We start from the raw sequence: 17,881 nt of genomic DNA, 5'->3' as shown, positions 1-17,881 counted from the left end.
CGCACTTTGACTTTCTGAACACCTGTCATGTTTCCTGAGGTTCTACAATGCCCAGACAGTAGAAACACCCCATAAATGACCCCATTTCGGAAAGTAGACACCCTAAGGTATTCGCTGATGGGCATAGTGAGTTCATGGAACTTTTTATTTTTTGTCACAAGTTAGCGGAAAATGATTTTTATTTTTTTTCTTACAAAGTCTCAAATTCCACTAACATGTGACAAAAAATAAAATTTTACATGAACTCACCATACCCCTCAGGGAATACCTTGGGGTGTCTTCTTTCCAAAATGGGGTCACTTGTGGGGTATTTATACTGCCCTGGCATTTTAGGGGACCTAAAGCGTGAGAAGTAGTTTGGAATTCAAATGTGTAAAAAATGCCCTGTGAAATCCTAAAGTTGCACCTAGGCTGCAAAAAAGTGTCACACATGTGGTATCGCCGTAGTCAGAAGAAGTAGGGCAATGTGTTTTGGGGTGTATTTTTACATATACCCATGCTGGGTGAGATAAATATCTCTGTAAAAGACAACTTTTCCCATTTTTTTATAAAAAGTTGTCATTTTACTGAGATATTTATCTCACCCAGCATGGGTATATGTAAAAATACACCCCAAAACACATTGCCCTACTTCTCCTGAGTACGGCGATACCACATGTGTGACACTTTTTTGCAGCCAAGATGCGCAAAGGGGCCCAAATTCCAATGAGTATCTTTTAGGAGGGCATTTTTAGGCATTTGGATTCCATACTTCTTCTCATGCTTTAGGGCCCCTAAAATGCCAGGGCAGTATAAATACCCCACATGTGACCCCATTTTGGAAAGAAGACACCCCAAGGTATTCCGTGAGGGGCATGGCGAGTTCATAGAAGTTTTTTTTTTTTTTTGGCACAAGTTAGTGGAAAATGATTTTGTAAGAGAAAAAATACATAAAAATGCCCTGGCATTTTAGGGGCCCTAAAGCATGAGAAGAAGTCTGGAATATAAATGTAAAAAAATTGTTACGCATTTGGATTCCGTGAGGGGTATGGTGAGTTCATGTGAGATTTTATTTTTTGTCACAAGTTAGTGGAATATGAGACTTTGTAAGAAAAAACAAAAAAACAAAAAATATATTTCCGCTTTCTTGCGCACAAGATCAGGCCTGATCGGGCGAACACTGCGTTTTTTTGTAGAGCCTATAGAACATGTCCTATTCTTGTCCGCAATTGTGGACAAGAAAAGGCATTTTCTATATATTTCTGGCAATGCGCGGATCCGCAAAATGCGGAAAGCACATTGCCGGTGTCCGTGTTTTGCAGATCCGCGGTGTCTGTGTTTTGCAGATCCACAAAACACATACGGACGTCTGAATGAAGCCTTACAGGGGGGTGATCAATGACAGGGTGGTGATCAGGGGTTAATAAGTGACGGGGGGGGGTGTAGTGTAGTGTGGTGCTACTTATTACAGAGCTGCCTGTGTCCTCTGGTGGTCGATCCAAGCAAAAGGGACCACCAGAGGACCAGGTAGCAGGTATAACAGAGTCTGATATACCTTTCAAGGGTTAAAAAAAAATAGCATCTGCAGCCTGCCAGCGAATGATCGCCGCTGGCAGGCTGTAGATGAACTTGTTTACCTTTGGATCCTGTGAACGCGCTTACCAGTGAGCGCGCGTTCACAGGAAATCTCGCGTCTCGCGAGATGACACGCCGGTGCGTCAAAGAGGAATAACCCGGCCGCCCGCAGGACGCAATCCTGCGTTAGGCGGCCGGGTAGCGGTTAAACAGCTGATCTGCGGGGTTGCTGGGTGTCGGACCCTCACCAATCAGATATTGAGGACTTATCCCGTGGATATGCCATCAATGTTGAACTCCTGGAAAACTCCCTTAATTTACAAGCTACAGTTGGGTATAAGTACAGCTAGAACTATCATCCTACTGCATTTGATATATGCACTGGAACACTACTGTAGCCAATAAAGCCCCCATCATCCAGTGGAGGCCAGAAGAGTGTCCTTTTGGTCTCTGTTAGGGTGATAGGTGTCAGCATACTTTTTTTTCTGCAGTTTCTCATACAATAGGCCACAGCAAAAAAAAATAAAAAAACATATACAGTGAAGTATACAGGTATTTTTCAATTTTTTTTTTTACATTGTGGGCAATGGCCGTTGTATGTCAGAGTTACATCGGGGAATACTCCTGATTTATATCTCTGATGTATAGGCTAAATGAAATATGAACAGAACCTAAGGAAATACAGCTAGTATACCGTTAATAGCAGAAATATTTGTGAAGCTATAATATGATTCAGGTCGATTTTAGATAGTTTGCAGTAATTTAAGCAACCACTAGCCTTCAAAATTGGTAATATTGATCTTCAACTTAGCTTTCACTTATCAATGCACTTAAAGGGGTTTTCCAGGGCTATGTTTAAAAAAATGAGACAGAATGGGTTAAAAATAGCAAAACAAATTATACTCACGGATAGAACAAATAGGTTCCCCAGAAGAAGGTGTTTTGCCAAAACGTGCGTCGGGGTGTGTGATCCTTCTGAGGTTAACATTAACAGCATGGGTAAGCTTTGTATTACATGACCTTGCTTTCCTTTCTGTGTGAGGGCTTTTTTCTGACTTATGTGTTAGTTTGGTGAATTATATTTGGCACTAGGCACTTTAAACTTATGCTGTAACAGAATAGGTCTGAGATTTACATGTATTATGGTGTTTAATACTGTCCCCACACAGTCTTTATATGTGATCTAATTATAATATTGACCCTTTGTCCTTCAGCGGTACCACACTTTTGTGGTTGTGTTTTTCCATCCTTTTATTGTATTATTATTGATTTAATAAATATTATTGTTATTTTTATACCTATGGTTATATAAAGACTCAGTTTCTTGTAGGTTTAAATACTCAAGGATAGCCTGCTGCTGTTCTGTAGCTGTTCCTTCTGCTCTCCACTTCCTGGCCCTGAGCTTGACAGACAGGAAATGGCTTCGACCGCCTGCTGAGCCAATCACTGGCCAGAGTGGAGACCCGCCTCAGCTAGTGATTGGTTGAGTAGGCATTCTAAGCCATTTCCAGTGTGGCGAGCAATGGGAACTACAGTAGTGTTGGCAAATGCAGGGAGGAGTAATGGTTATTTTGTTATTTTTTATCAAGTATTCCCCTGTAAAAAAAAAAACTTAAAAAATGCTTTGCCTGGGTATAATTTATTCTGCTTTTTAATTTCAGGACTTTGTATTTTATGCTCCACGCCTGAGAATTAACAAGAGAATCTTGCAGCTTTGTATGGGTAATCATGAGCTGTACATGCGCCGCAGAAAGCCAGACACCATTGAAGTACAGCAGATGAAAGCTCAGGCCAAAGAAGAGAAGACTCAAAAGCAGCTGGAGCGGTGAGGAGAAGCCCAGTACTTTACTGATTTATGGCTCCCAAATACTGAAACCATATGTCTGTTAGAACTAATGGGAGTTTTTGTACTGTAATTGTAGGAATCAGATGCATGGAAAATACAGTACATTAGTCAGAAATCTCCTACTAATAACAGAAGAAATTCTAACTGATTTTTAGAGGGATTACAACTCGATACACATTACATACATTTCTGTTGAACTGATGCTTCAATTTACTGTAAAACTGAAAATATGCATGTTGGGCTTTTCATCAAATCAGCCTTACAATTAGGCCATTGTGTCTCTGTGACTTTATGTAGTGCTACTGTCCAGAAGACTGTATACCACCTAAAGAATTCATTTGGGCTGCAGCCATGGCTCGATAGTTAAAATCAGAATTATAGTTAAATCAGTAGCGCTACAGAAAATCGCAGTATAGTGTTAGCCTGATGATATGACCCAACCTATAGATTGCTAGCTGGCATTCCACACTTCAATGATTCCTTTTTAGGCTACTTTCACACTAGCGTTTCTATTTTCCGGTATTGAGATCCGTCATAAGGACTCATCACCGGAAATAAATTCATTCATTGACAATGGGGACAAAACGTAACTGAACAGAAGCTATAGCTACTAGAGAGATATCGTTGATCCAGGGAGTTATTCTGATTGCCTGATTGGAGTCGGGAAGGAATTTTTATTCCCCTAAAGTGAGGAAAATTGTCTTCTACCTCACAGGGGTTTTTTGCCTTCCTCTGGATCAACTTGCAGGATGACAGGCCAAACTGGATGGACAAATGTCTTTTTCGGCCTTATGTACTATGTTACTATGTAGAACAGAATGCTCCAACATGCACTACGTTCCATTCTCATACTGGAGAGTAAACCGCACCATGCTGCGGTTTGCATTCCACCCTGGGATGCGGAGCAAAACGGATCCGTCATAACCCCACAAAGTCAATGGGGACAAATCCGTTTTCTCTGACACAATAGAAAAAGCTGAGGAGGGCACACTGCGCATGCGCAGCCGCCCTCCATTCTTTTCTATGGAGCCGCCGAAAATAGCCAGCGCTCGGCTATTTCCGTCGGACCCATAGAAATGAATGGGATCGGTGGCCGTGCATGCGGGGTGCGCTCCCATTCACTTCAATGGGAGAGGCAGGGAGTTGTGCCTGGTGGTGGACGGACCCCGGGGTCCTCCAACCGCAACTCTCTCGGGCTCCGTTCTCCTTGTAGTTGCGGGTCCCAGAGGTGGGACCCGCACCTATCAGACAATGGGGGCATATCCTAGCGATATGCCCCCATTGTCTAAGATAAGATAACTACTTTAAAATTCACGAGAAAAACAGCATACGTTTTTTTTTTTTTACGGCAGACATTTTACATTGCAATTTTAAATGCACAAACAAAACCCTGTGGGGATTCAACTGTAGTGATCAAGTACTGAACATAGCACATTCGTAATACCACTGGGTCATATTAGTAAGAAGAGAAAGATACATTTTTCTTTGTTGATTTTTCACCATACAGGCAGCAGCTTGAAAATGAGAAGAAGAAGAGGGAAGTTGTTGAGAAAGAGAAGGAACTGATGATAAGGGAGAAGGAGGAACTCATGCTCAGGTTGCAGGAGTATGAAGAGAAGACAAGGAAGGCTGAAAAAGGTAAGCCAGAAAAGAGTTAAAGGATTTGTCCAGTACTTTTATATTGATGGCCTATCCTCAATATCTGTCTGACACCCCACACCCCTGCCAGTCAACTGTTCTGCAGTAGCAAAAATGTGGGTCAGATGCGGAGCAAAAATACAGCCAGGTCCATAAATATTGGGACATCAACACAATTTTAACGGTTTTGGCTCCATACACCACCACCACAATGGATTTGAAATGAAATGAATAAGATGTGGTTTAACTGCAGACTGTCAGCTTTAATTTGAGGGTATTTACATCCAAATCAGGTGAACGGTTTAGGAATTACAACAGTTTGCATATGTGCCTCCAAGGGACCAAAAGTAATGGGACAATTGGCTTCTTAGCTCTTCCATGACCATGTGTGTGTTATTCCCTCATTATTCCAATTACAATGAGCAGATAAAAGGTCCACAGTTAATTTCAAGTGTGCTATTTGCATTTGGAATCTGTTGCCGTCAACTCTCAAGATGAGATCCAAAGAGCTGTCACTATCAGTGAAGCAAGCCATCATTAGGCTGGAAAAACAATACAAACCCATCAGAGAGATAGCAAAAACATTAGATGTGGCCAAAACAACTGTTTGGAACAGTCTTAAAAAGAAGGAACGCACCGATGAGCTTAGCAACACCAAAAGACCCGGAAGACCACGGAAAACAACTGTGGTGGTGACCAAAGAATTCTTTCCCTGGTGAAGAAAACACCATCCACAACAGTTGGCCAGATCAGGAACACTCAACAGGAGGTAGGTGTATATGTGTCAAAGTCAACAATCAAGAGAAGACTTCACCAGAGTGAATACAGAGGGTTCACCACAAGATGTAACCCATTGGGGAGCCTCAAAAACAGGAAGGCCAGATTAGAGTTTGCCAAACGACATCTAAAAAAACCTTCACAGTTCAGCAAAAACATCCTATGGACAGATGAGACCAAGATCCACTTGTATCAGAGTGATAGGAAGAGAAGAGTATGGAGAAGGAAAGGAACTGCTCATGAGCCTAAGCATACCACCTAATCAGTGAAGTATGGTGGTGGTAGTGTCATGGCGTGGGCATGTATGGCTGCCAATGGAACCGGTTCTCTTGTATTTATTGATGATGTGACTGCTGACAAAACCAGCAGGGTGAATTCTGAAGTGTTTCAGGCAATATTATCTGCTCATATTCAGCCAAATGCTTCAGAACTCATTGGACGGCGCATCACAGTGCAGATGTACAATGACCCAAAGCATACTGCAAAAGCAACCAAAGTTTTTTAAGGGAAAGAAGTGGAATGTTATGCAATGGCAAATCACCTGACCTGAATCCGATTGAGCGTGCATTTCACTTGCTGAAGACAAAACTGAAAGGGAAAACGCCCCAAGAACAAGCAGGAACTGAAGACAGTTGCAGTAGAGGCCTGGAAGAGCGTCACCAGGGATGAAACCCAGCATCTGGTGATGTCTATGCATTCCAGACTTCAGGCTGTAATTGACTGCAAAGATTTGCAACCAAGTATTAAAAAGTGAAAGTTTGATTTATGATTATTATTATGTCCCATTACTTTTGGCCCCTTAACAAGTGGGAGGCACATATGCAAACTGTTGTAATTCCTACACCGTTCACCTGATTTGGATGTAAATACCCTCAAATTAAAGCTGTCAGTCTGCAGTTAAAGCACATCTTGTTCGTTTCATGTCAAATCCATTGTGGTGGCGTATAGAGCCAGAAATGTTAAAATTGTGTCCATGTCCCAATATTTATGGACCTGACTGTATATTCATTATAATGTAGTTAGAAGACCTTGTCCTTTTTTTCAAGAACAATGGGGCTAAAGACCTGCAAAGCTTATGACAGTGGCTCATGGTGCATGGTAAATGTGGTGCATAGCTAGACACTTTTGTCTAACTTTATACCAACTTATTGGGACAATTTAGGTGTAGTGGTTTTCTTACAACTAGATATGCAAATTTGACCTAAAATGTGCCACATTGTCCCCAATTTTGTTGCATTTTATGAAAATCTCTAAGCACGGTCACAGTAGTAAATGTGTCCCATTGTATCTTGAAATTGAAGGAGGAACACTGCATTCTGTCCATTCTCACATTCTAAATAATGTCCTTTCTAAAAACATTTTAAAGCATTTTTTTAATTGACATTTTTTCAAAGCTATGTGCACCTGAAGTTCACAGACTGGGTTTACACATAAAAAGTATTTGTATAATAAGCTTGTAGAACTGTAGCTATAGTAGCTATATAAGCTAAAAGATCGGACCCATCAGGTTGGGAAATCAGTCAGAATGGGACATCAGACTTGGGTGGCATTCACATCCCTGCTATTTCTTTCTGTTCTGCTCTGTTTAAGGATCAGAACAACAAAAATGAGCGACGTTCCGGTTTCAGCACATAGCTGACCTGAACGTTGCCAAACTGAACCCATTGACCTTAATAATTTTCTTCCGGTTTGGTTCAGAGGTCTAGAATTTAAGTGGAGAAAAATGTTCTGCATGCAGGACATTTTCCTTCTGCATTTTAAACAGAATCTGTGACAGAAGCTCCAAACTGCACCTCCACAGACTGATCATGTATCCATTGACTGTAATGTGTGAATTTACAACAGTTTTCCACGGCTCTTGGGTCCATGGTGACGGTACAGAGGCATGCCCTATTTTTGTCTGCGATTATGCATCCCTCACGCACATTATAGTCTCTGTATACCATCCATGTTTGGTCCGTAGTTTTCACAGATCATTGCTAGGAGGCCTAGCAGTGTCTGAGGACTATGGACACAGAGGGCAAAAAAACCACACACAGATTTTTCACTGACATCTTCTTGGATGAACCACTGGCCATCTTGTCATGGATCATCATGGACACGTGAATTAGACCTAAGAATATATATATGCGAGTTCGGCCTAAATCCAAACAAAGGATTTAATGTGAAAATGTAAATGTGTGAAAAGTTTAGTTTTTTTTTCTGCATTTGTGTCTCAGATCCATACTTTGTTGTTAAACAGAATTATCAGAGCAGATTAGAAAAGCCCGTGAGCTGGAAGAGGAGAGGATAAGAGCTCAGTTAGAAGCAGAAAGACTGGAGTCTGAACGCATTGCTGCCATCCGTGCCAAAGAAGAGCTGGAAAAACAAGCTGTTGACCAGATGAAGAGTCAAGAGCAGCTGGTAATACACAAATTCACCCTTCACTTTTAGGGCTCATGCACACGACTTTATGCATTTTGCGGTATGCAAAAAATACAGGTGACATCCTTGTGCATTCCGTATTTTCCGGAACAGAACAGCTGGCCCCTAATAGAACAGTACTATCCTTGTCCGTAATGCGGACAATAATAGCACATGTTCTATTTTTTAGCAGAAATATGGACATATGTAAACGGAATTCACACAGTACCTTTTTTTTTAGAGGACCCATTGAAATGAATGGTTCCGCATACGATCCGTCAAAAAAATGGGACACGTAAAGAAAACAAGTTCATGTGCATAAGCCCTTACCTGTCACTTTTTGTGGCCCAAGTCTACCTCCTGTAAGCCTGCCACTTGTTTAACTAAAGAGTGTGATGTCACATATAGTTAGGTCCATATATATTTGGACATACATTTTTTCAAATTTTTGTTCTGTACATTACCACAATGGATTTTGAACAAAACAATTCAGATGCAGTTGAAGTTCAGGCTTTTAGATTTAATTCAGTGGGTTGAATAAAATGATTTCATAAAAATGTGAGGAACTAAAGCATTTTTTTAAACTCAATCCCTTCTTTTCAGGGGCTCAAAAGTAATTGGACAAATTAAATAATTGTAAATAAAATGTTAATTTCTGATACTTGGTTAAAAACCCTTTCTTGGCAATGACTACGGTTTTCAGTTGTTTGTTTTGTGGGCCTTTCTGTTTGAAGTTTAGTCTTTAACAAGTTTGGTTCAGATCAGGTGACTGACTTTGACATTCAAGATTTTTCCACTTCTTTGCTTTAATAAACTCCTGGGTTGCTTTGGCTTTATGTTTTGGGTCATTGTCCATCTGTATTATAAAACGCCGACCTATCGGTTTGGCTAGATTGAAGCAAACAGTATGTCTCTGAAAACCTCAGAATTCATCCGGCTGCTTCTGTCCTGTGTCACATCATCAATAAAGACTAGGGACCCAGTGCCACTGGTAGCCATGCATGCTCAGGCCATTACACTTCCTCCACCGTGTTTTACAGATGATGTGGTATGCTTTGGATAATGAGCTGTACCATGCCTTCGCTATACTTTTTTCTTTCCATCATTCTGGTAGAGGTTGATCTTGGTTTCATCTGTCCAAAGAATGCTCTTCCAGAAGTGTGCTGGTTTTTAAGATGTTTTTTTTAGCAAAGTCCAATCTGGCCTTCTTATTATTGAGGCTTATGAGTGGCTTACACCGTGCAGCGAACCCTCTGTATTTACTTTCATGTAGTCTTCTCTTTATAGTAGATTTGGATATTGATACGCCTATATCCTGGAGAGTGTTGTTCACTTGGTTGGCTGTTGTGAAGGGGTTTCTCTCACCATGGTAATTATTCTGCGATCATCCACCACTGTTGTCTTCCGTGGGCGTCCAGTTCCCTTTGCATGGTTGAGGTCACCAGTACTTTCTATCTCAGAATGTACCAAACTGTAGATTTTGCCACTCCTAATAGTGTAGCAATTTCTCGGACGGGTTTTTCCTGTTATCCCAGATGTAGGGTGGCTTGTTTCACCTGCATGGAGAGCTCCTTTGATCGCGTGTTTACTTCTCAGCAAAATCTTCAAAATGCAAGCACCACACGTCAAATCAACTCCAGGCCTTTTATGTGCTTAATAGAGAGTGAAATAATGAAGAAATTGCCCACACCTGCCCATGAAATAGCCTTTGAGTCAATTGTCCAATTACTTTTGGTCCCTTAAAAACAGGGGGCCACATGTAAAGGAGCTGAAACTTCTAAACCCTTCATCCAATTTTAATGTGGATACCCTCAAATGAAAGCTAAAAGTCTGGACTTTATGTCCATTATATAACTATAACTTGAATATGTTTTAGTAACCAGGTAAAACAAAATTTGTCAGTGTCCAAATATATATGGACCTAACTGTACCTGCAACTTTAACATTGTTTGTTAAAAGGGTTATCTGCAAACCTAATATTGATGACCTATCCTTAGGATTGACCATCAATATCAGATCAGTCAGGCTTTGACTCCCATTATCCTCATCTATCAGCTGTGCTCAGCACACTGGGTAGTGGTGTGAATGGGACTGTAGCGCTGTTTATTTAAATGAAGGTCGTCCATCTACTGCCACCACAACTGTTCTGAAATTGATTACCTATCCTAAGCATAGGCCATCAGTATTGGTTCCAGAAAACCCCTTCAATGGGTGTGTCTGCTCAGAAAGTCAGTTTGCATATGATGTCAGCCTAAATAGTTATATTCATCCCTGACATCCTATCTTTAAAGGCAAGTGACACCTGTAATTTGACGTTGTCAGAGCGGGCACATCTTGTGATCACCCTCACCATTGGCAGTCCTGGATAACTGGTGGCAACTATGGATGCCAGATAGAGAAATATGACTGTATTCACTTTATGACTACAGTAATTCTATTAGTAGTAAATGCCTCCTAATGTGTTTGTTTCGGTATGCTACACAAGTTTGCTGCCATCTATTGGACTTTGTAATCATTACATTCACTATCTCTTAGCTATATATGCAGTTTATATCTAAATTCCACATAAAGAATAGGTTAGCTTCCTGTAAAGCTTCAGGATCCAAATAATATTGATTTGTATAAGTGCACCCAAACAGATCATAAAATTAATCTAAAGGTACCCCTTTTCTGCCTGATGTGAAAATATGTCACGATAAATGGTCACAGGACTGTTAGCAAGAAGAAAAATCATATGTGAATGCCTATATTTCCTGTCACTATTTGCTTAGTTTCAGTGGATAAGATGATACTTGCACAGAGATGCCGTAAAGACTTTCCTTTGTCGTTGTCCTTTAGGCTGCAGAGCTGGCTGAGTATACAACCAGGATTACTCTTCTGGAGGAAGCAAGACGAGCTAAGGAAGTGGAAGTTGGTACATGGCAAATGCGGGTATGGAGCCACATTTCTTATTTTACACTATATACACTCTTTAAAATTATAATATGCACGCCCCTAAACTTAGCCATTAGTCTTTTTTTCTGAGCACTTACTAAGGCTACTTTCACACTAGCGCTTGATCGGATCCGTTCTGAACGGATCTGATCATATTAATGCAGACGGAGGCTCCGTTCAGTACGGATCCGTCTGCATTAATAACTTAGAAAAATTTCTAAGTGCGCAAGATGCCTGAGCGGATCCGTTCAGACCTTCAATGTAAAGTCAATGGGGGACGGATCCGCTTGAAGATTGAGCCATATGGTGTCATCTTCAAGCGGATCCGTTCCCATTGACTTACATTGTAAGTCGGAACGGATCCGCTCGCCTCCGCACGGCCAGGCGGACAGCTAGCTGTCCGCCTGGCCGTGCGGAGGCGAGCGGAGGCTGAACGCCGCCAGACTGATGCAGTCTGAGCGGATCCGCTCCATTCAGACTGCATCAGGGCTGGACGGAGGCGTTCGGGTCCGCTCGTGAGCTCCTTCAAACGGAGCTCACGAGCGGACCGACGAACGCTAGTGTGAAACTAGCCTAATATGCTTTTATGTTATTTTGGGCTGTTGTGTATACTGTGCAATGTCCAGTGAGAAAGTGGATTACATTATGCAACTCCATTGTTGTTTGCTGCAAAAAAAAAACAGCCTGTCATTGCCATGATTTGCATCTCATGCAAAGATGGCTATATATTTCAGATAGCTGTCAGCTGACCCACAATACATGCACCTTCTCACTTGGTTCAGCCAAGCATGCATGTGTTTTGAACTGGGGGAGGCTTATGCATATCTTCCCAAGAAGAAAAGGATTGGGCATTTTGAATCCCAACTGCTGGAGAGTCAAATGGTCCACGTACGCATAAGCTGGTTGGCCAGACCCAGCGAAATTTCTAGGTTCAACCACTATCATTAAAAGGGTTGTCCAGTATTAGAAAACATGGCTATTTTCATCCCAAAACAGCACCACCCCTGTCCATGGGTTGTGTCTAGTATTGCAGCTCAGCTTAATTGGAGTCAGTGGGGCAGCACTGCAGTACCGCACACAGTCTGTGAACAGGAGCGGTGCCGTTTTTGGATTAGAGCAGCCATGTGTTTGCAGTGCTGGAGAACCCCTTACAACCTTTCATTCTAAATAGATTTGGGATTTGATTGAAATTTAGAAACCGTAAGATGATGAACCCTGCCAAGGGATGCAAATAGACACGGGTGAAGCCTATTCAGTAAGGCCTGTTTCACCATGCCGACACAGCCTTTCGACAGGCTGTTCCGGCATACAATTTATTTCCCGGGTTGTGGCCGGATCACAGTCGGACCCCATTATAGTTAATGGGGCCGGACAGCATTCGAGCATCGTCCAGTAATGCCGGATCGGTAAACACTAGTGTGCAACTAGCCTAAAGGAGCACAGCAGTAAAACAGAAGTGAAAGTGCTCAGGGCCAAAACAGTTTACTGCAGTATTTATGATGTTATTTACTCTGTCATAATAACTATTATTATTTTAAGGTTCATAGACAAGCTGAGATAACCATCATTTTTTATAATTCTGTAATCAGCCAAATCCTGCAGTTTATGGCATAATTAACCATCAATCAAACGTTAGGAAATGTTTTTCTTCTTCACCCTGCTGCAGCTGGCGTTTGTGGTAGAATCAGCTAAAAGTTTTTTCTTCTTCACCCTGCTGCAGCTGGCGTTTGTGGTAGAATCAGCTAAAAGTACACTTAGACAATTGTCCGTACATCTGTCAGCTGGTTGAGTACATCTGCTCAGGACAGATAAACCTCAATTTACTGTCGTGGATTTGTGTGCGGTAAATCAACCGCATATTACAGTAGTACCTGCAAAGTGGATGAGATTAGCTTATGGTATCCACGTACTGATTGAATTTTAAATCAGCAGCCAGTCAATTTGTGCTGTGGATTTCCACCATGGATTCCTTGTTTTGGCAATAGACAGGGTGAAATCCATGAGAAATCCACATGTAATTCATGCTGATTTTGCCGATTATCCGGAGTAGGTGTACTCTTAAGGCAGCCATAAGATAGAACAGGAATCAGCAACCTTCGGCACTCCAGCGGCTGTGAAGCTACAACTCCCAGCATGCAAACATGTTTGGCTGTTCTTTTCACTCCCATAGAATGAAGCGGGAGCTGTAGTTTCTGAACAGCTGGAGTGCCGGAGGTTGCTGATTCCTGAGATAGAAGATGGTTGATGGTTGAACAAACAATCATCTAGTGAACGATTACTTCACAGACACGTCCATACACCCTGTAGTACATATTAGCCATTACAGTTGTTCAGGCTGGCCGTACACGTTCACTGAAAGCAGGTGATGGGCGAAAGATCTTTCTGGAAACAAAATTTTTGTTCATGAATGACTTTTTTTTTTTTTTAAACTAAGGTTCTTTCTTCCGACTAGGACACAAATATTAAACATGGCTAATTTCTTTTAAGATGATAATGATCTAAATTTATCGGCCCGGACATACCCACAATTTCACCCAGACAGCCCCCTGTTATGCGCAATTGGAGCATTTCCTGCTCTCCTTAGCGCTGAATCATGCAGGGCAGAGACAGTTTATGGAGTTCCAATGACGTACCGGGCTCTCCTTAGGGACTGCTACTGCTAGGAGGAGGCTTCCGCTCAGCAGCGAGCAGGGCAGGCTTTAGCTCTGCCCTGACCTGTAAAATGGCTAGGGCAGCGCTATAACCAACCCATCAGAGCCGGTAACATCACCGAATACACTGCTGAGCGGAAGTCTCCGCCTACAGTGTGAGGAGGTGAAAAAAGAAACCCATGCCCTGCGCAATCCAGGGGCCGGAGGCGTGAAAATGTGGGTATGTCCAGGTTCAGCTCTGAACCCGGACAACTCCTTTAAGTTTTGGTTGAAATCCACTTTAGGCCTCTTTCACACTACAGTATGTTGAATTCAGTGTTTTGCGTTCCGTTTTTCACGGATCCGTTGTTCCGTTTTTTGCTTCCGTTGTGGTTCCGTTTCCGTTCCGTTGTTCCGTTCCGTTTTTCCGTATGGCAAATACAGTATACAGTAATTTCATATAAAAAATTGGGCTGGGCATAACATTTTCAATAGATGGTTCCGCAAAAAACGGAACGGATACGGAAGACATACGGATGCATTTCCGTATGTGTTCCGTTTTTTTTGCGGGCCCATTGACTTGAATGGAGCCACGGACCGTGATTTGCGGCCAAATATAGGACATGTTCTATCTTTTCAACGGAACGGAAAAACGGAAATACGGAACGGAATGCATACGGAACACATTCCGTTTTTTTGCGGAACCATTGAAATGAATGGTTCCGTATACGGACCGTATACGGAACGCAAAAAACGGACCGCAAAACGGAAAAAAAAACGGTAGTGTGAAAGAGGCCTTAGACTAATGCGTATGGCCACCTTAAGAGAGGCTGTAAAACTCCACATCGTCGCAAAAGGATTCGTTTTTTTTTATTCAGTTACTTCAGCGTGATGTAGAAGTGTGAGTGCAGCCCCTAGAAGTAACCCAGTCTCTTACGGTTCACATCACCGTACAAAGATGGACTGATTCTCACAGATTAGCGAGGATCCAGCAGTAAGAAATACCTAGTTATTTGTACGTAGATTGCTAGCAGTTGGGTCTGAACAGTCTGTTTGACATGTTATAAAGGTGTATGGGGAAAATCCATCTCGCTGTATATTAGAAGTATTATTATTACTAGGCATGAGTGAATCAAACCCAATTAATTTGAAAACGTATTTTACAATATCTCCTCCGTAGCATGCCAACATGTATGGTCTCGCGTCTATGACATTACACTTCGATTTTGCGCATATAAATGTATATAAACTACGGTTTCAAAATCTCATTAGCAAAGCAGAGTTCAGCTTCAGATTTTCAAACCGTAATATATGCACATAATCAAAATGTAACCTCATAGACGTGAGACAAAGCAAGTGTCTCGTTATTTGCAGCAAGGGTTTCAAGGCCTCTGCGGAGCCCATACATTTTAGCGTGCTACCGAGGAGAAATTGTAAACAAAATTTTCTAACTAATCAGGTTCAGATTGAGTAATCCGAACCCGATTCGCTCAACACGAATTATTACCATTTATGGTGTTTTAAATTAGTTCATGTGTTAAACTTACTCCAGGCCCAAAGCCTGAAACAGAAAAATGACCTTACTTGAACGATAACCAGATTCAGTAGTTCCTGCATTCTGCCGCTTACAAATGACAGTACTTTGTGTGGACTCAATATGCTTTTAACAATTTGAAATTCTAAGGTGTGGACTAAAGGAAATGCACATTGTTTGGTTAACAGGCAACAGAAGCTCAAAATGATCTCGTTCGGACAAAGGAGGAATTGCAGATGGCCATGAATACTCCCCCACTTCCACCTCCACCAGTATATGAACCCGTCAGGGAGTATGTCAACGAGTACTTGCCAGATGGTGAAGGAGTAGAATACAGTGCAGAATTCACCTATGACAATTTCCAAGACGACCGCAAAGAGGAGACGCGTATCACTGAGGCAGAGAAGAATGAGCGTGTACAGAGGCAGCTAATGGTGAGTGCCGCCTTCTGAGCTATTATATTATTATGCTGAATGGATGTTTTTTTCCTAATAAAACAATAGTTGGTTACTTTGTTTTGTATATATGCCTCCAAGGGGTATTCCAGGATTTTTTATATTGATAGCCTATCTTTAGGATAGCTCCCCCCATTGTATAGTGGACAGAGCTAGTTACTGCAGCACCGTGCCCATTAGCTTTAATGGGAGCAGCGCTGCAGTATCCAGTTCCATCTACTACACAAAGCTATACAGGAACAGCTTATTGGCTGGGTAGTAGAAATTGCATTTTATAGCATACGGTTGTAGCTCTATAGTAAGTCAAAAGAGGACATTAAATACATCTACATTTCTCTCACCAGGCTTTGACAAATGAGCTTTCTCAAGCTCGGGATGACGGCAAGAAGACACACAATGACGTCTTGCATACACAAAATGTACAAATGGGCCGTGACAAATACAAGACCCTGAGACAAATCCGGCAGGGCAACACCAAACAGAGAATTGACGAATTTGAAGCAATGTAATGGACAAACACAGTCATTACACTATTAAGGATGTACTGAAGGGTCCATGTGTTATAACATTTTATAGTTGACTCATGATAGCTGCAAAAGAAAAAAAATGTTTTTCCTCCACTAGAGAGCTAGCAGGTCTTCATAGTTACCGGGGCCAAAATGCATTACGGCTGCCATATGCAACCGCAGCACATTTTTGCACCAATTATTTAAGATTAATAGTTTTTTTGTTTTTGTTTTTAGAAATTATGTTTATCAAGCTACAATGAAATAATATTAATGTTATGGTGCCAAAAGGCTTGTCTTTGTAGAACATTTAAAGAAATGTTTGTAAGGCTTGATTACAATTTGATCTGGTTAGCAGTTTGGCACCTGATTAATACACTGATGCCAATGGGTCATGTTTTTACTATTTTTTTTATGTAAATTGCATTGGTGTATGCCTGTAATTAAAGATTTCCGGGTGAATATTGTGCCATACATTTGATCTGTGTAATTTTCACCATCAAAAATCTGTATTTACTCCTGGCTGGGTAACATTTAACTGAGATCAAAGTTTTAAAGTGTTAAGAACTTCAAATAAAACTAAAACTATGTTAAACCGTTTATTACCATGACCATGTGGGTGAATTTAGGGCTTTTACTGTAAGGCTACTTTCACACTAGCGTTTTTTATGGATCTGTAAAAACGCTTCCGTTACAGTAATACAACCACATACATCCGTCATGAACTTCCATAACCATGATGGATCCGTCTTGAACTCCATTGAAAGTCAATGGGGGATGGATCCGTTTTCTATTGTGTCAGAGAAAATGGATCCGTCCCTATTGACTTACATTGTGTGCCAGAACTGATCCGTTTGGCTCCGCTTCGTCATGCGGACAGCAAAACGCTGCAGGAAGAGTTTTGGTGTCCGCCTCCAAAGCGGAATGGTGACTGAACGGAGGCAAACTGGTGCATTCTGAGCGGATCCTTTTACATTTGGAATGCATTAGGGCTTTTGAGAGCCCTGAACGGATCTCACAAACGGTAAGCCAAAACACTAGTGTGAAAGTAGCCTAATATTTAAGGACAACTCCTTTCACAGTTATTAAGGTTCATAATAACAAAATTATTCCTTATGAGCACTTAGAGGCTGTGAACATCTTTGAATGCATTTCTTTTAATTATTGCACTGTCCAAAAGGTCTTTATTACAACTTTTCAAGCATGGTTTCATATATGCAAGTGGTCCCTCAAGTTACAATATTAATTGGCCTAGTATGACCATTGTAAGTGGAAACTATTGTAACTCGAGACTATAACTATTTAAAACTAGTAACTTGTGCCAAAGCCTTAAAGGGGTTATCAAAGACTATAAAAAGCTCCCCCATACGCCAGGCTCCTCATATTGAATATACTTACCTGGCTCCCCGTGCCGCCGTTCTCCCTGTACGCGAATACAAACACCCAGTGTTGGGGGGGGGGGGGGGGGGGAAATGGCAGAGAGGGACGATCCTGCCAAGCATCACACACGATATTAGGGAGGCTCCTCCCAGTCACCGCCTGCCATTGGCTCCCCCCTCCGACACCAGATGTTTTTATTCACGCACGGGGAGAAGCAGCAGCAG

At 41.7% G+C, this 17,881-nt stretch overlaps 1 protein-coding gene across 1 annotated transcript in view; it reads left to right on the top strand.

Annotated features, from left to right (window-relative positions):
* Positions 1 to 16,877, top strand: part of EZR (ezrin) — a 66,795-nt gene extending 49,918 nt beyond the window's left edge. The window contains exons 9-14 of the mRNA XM_044289527.1: positions 3,216 to 3,379; positions 4,908 to 5,038; positions 8,058 to 8,218; positions 11,057 to 11,149; positions 15,505 to 15,750; positions 16,116 to 16,877. Of these exons, the coding sequence (XP_044145462.1) occupies positions 3,216 to 3,379; positions 4,908 to 5,038; positions 8,058 to 8,218; positions 11,057 to 11,149; positions 15,505 to 15,750; positions 16,116 to 16,280 (960 nt within the window). The 3' untranslated portion in view covers positions 16,281 to 16,877. The remainder of the gene's footprint in view (positions 1 to 3,215; positions 3,380 to 4,907; positions 5,039 to 8,057; positions 8,219 to 11,056; positions 11,150 to 15,504; positions 15,751 to 16,115) is intronic.
* The last annotated feature ends 1,004 nt before the right edge of the window (positions 16,878 to 17,881 follow it).

This window comes from Bufo gargarizans, chromosome 4 (assembly GCF_014858855.1).
Source record: "Bufo gargarizans isolate SCDJY-AF-19 chromosome 4, ASM1485885v1, whole genome shotgun sequence".
NCBI lineage: Eukaryota > Metazoa > Chordata > Amphibia > Anura > Bufonidae > Bufo > Bufo gargarizans.
Note: the sequence above shows the minus strand (reverse complement) of the source record. Positions and strands in the feature narration are given on the sequence as shown.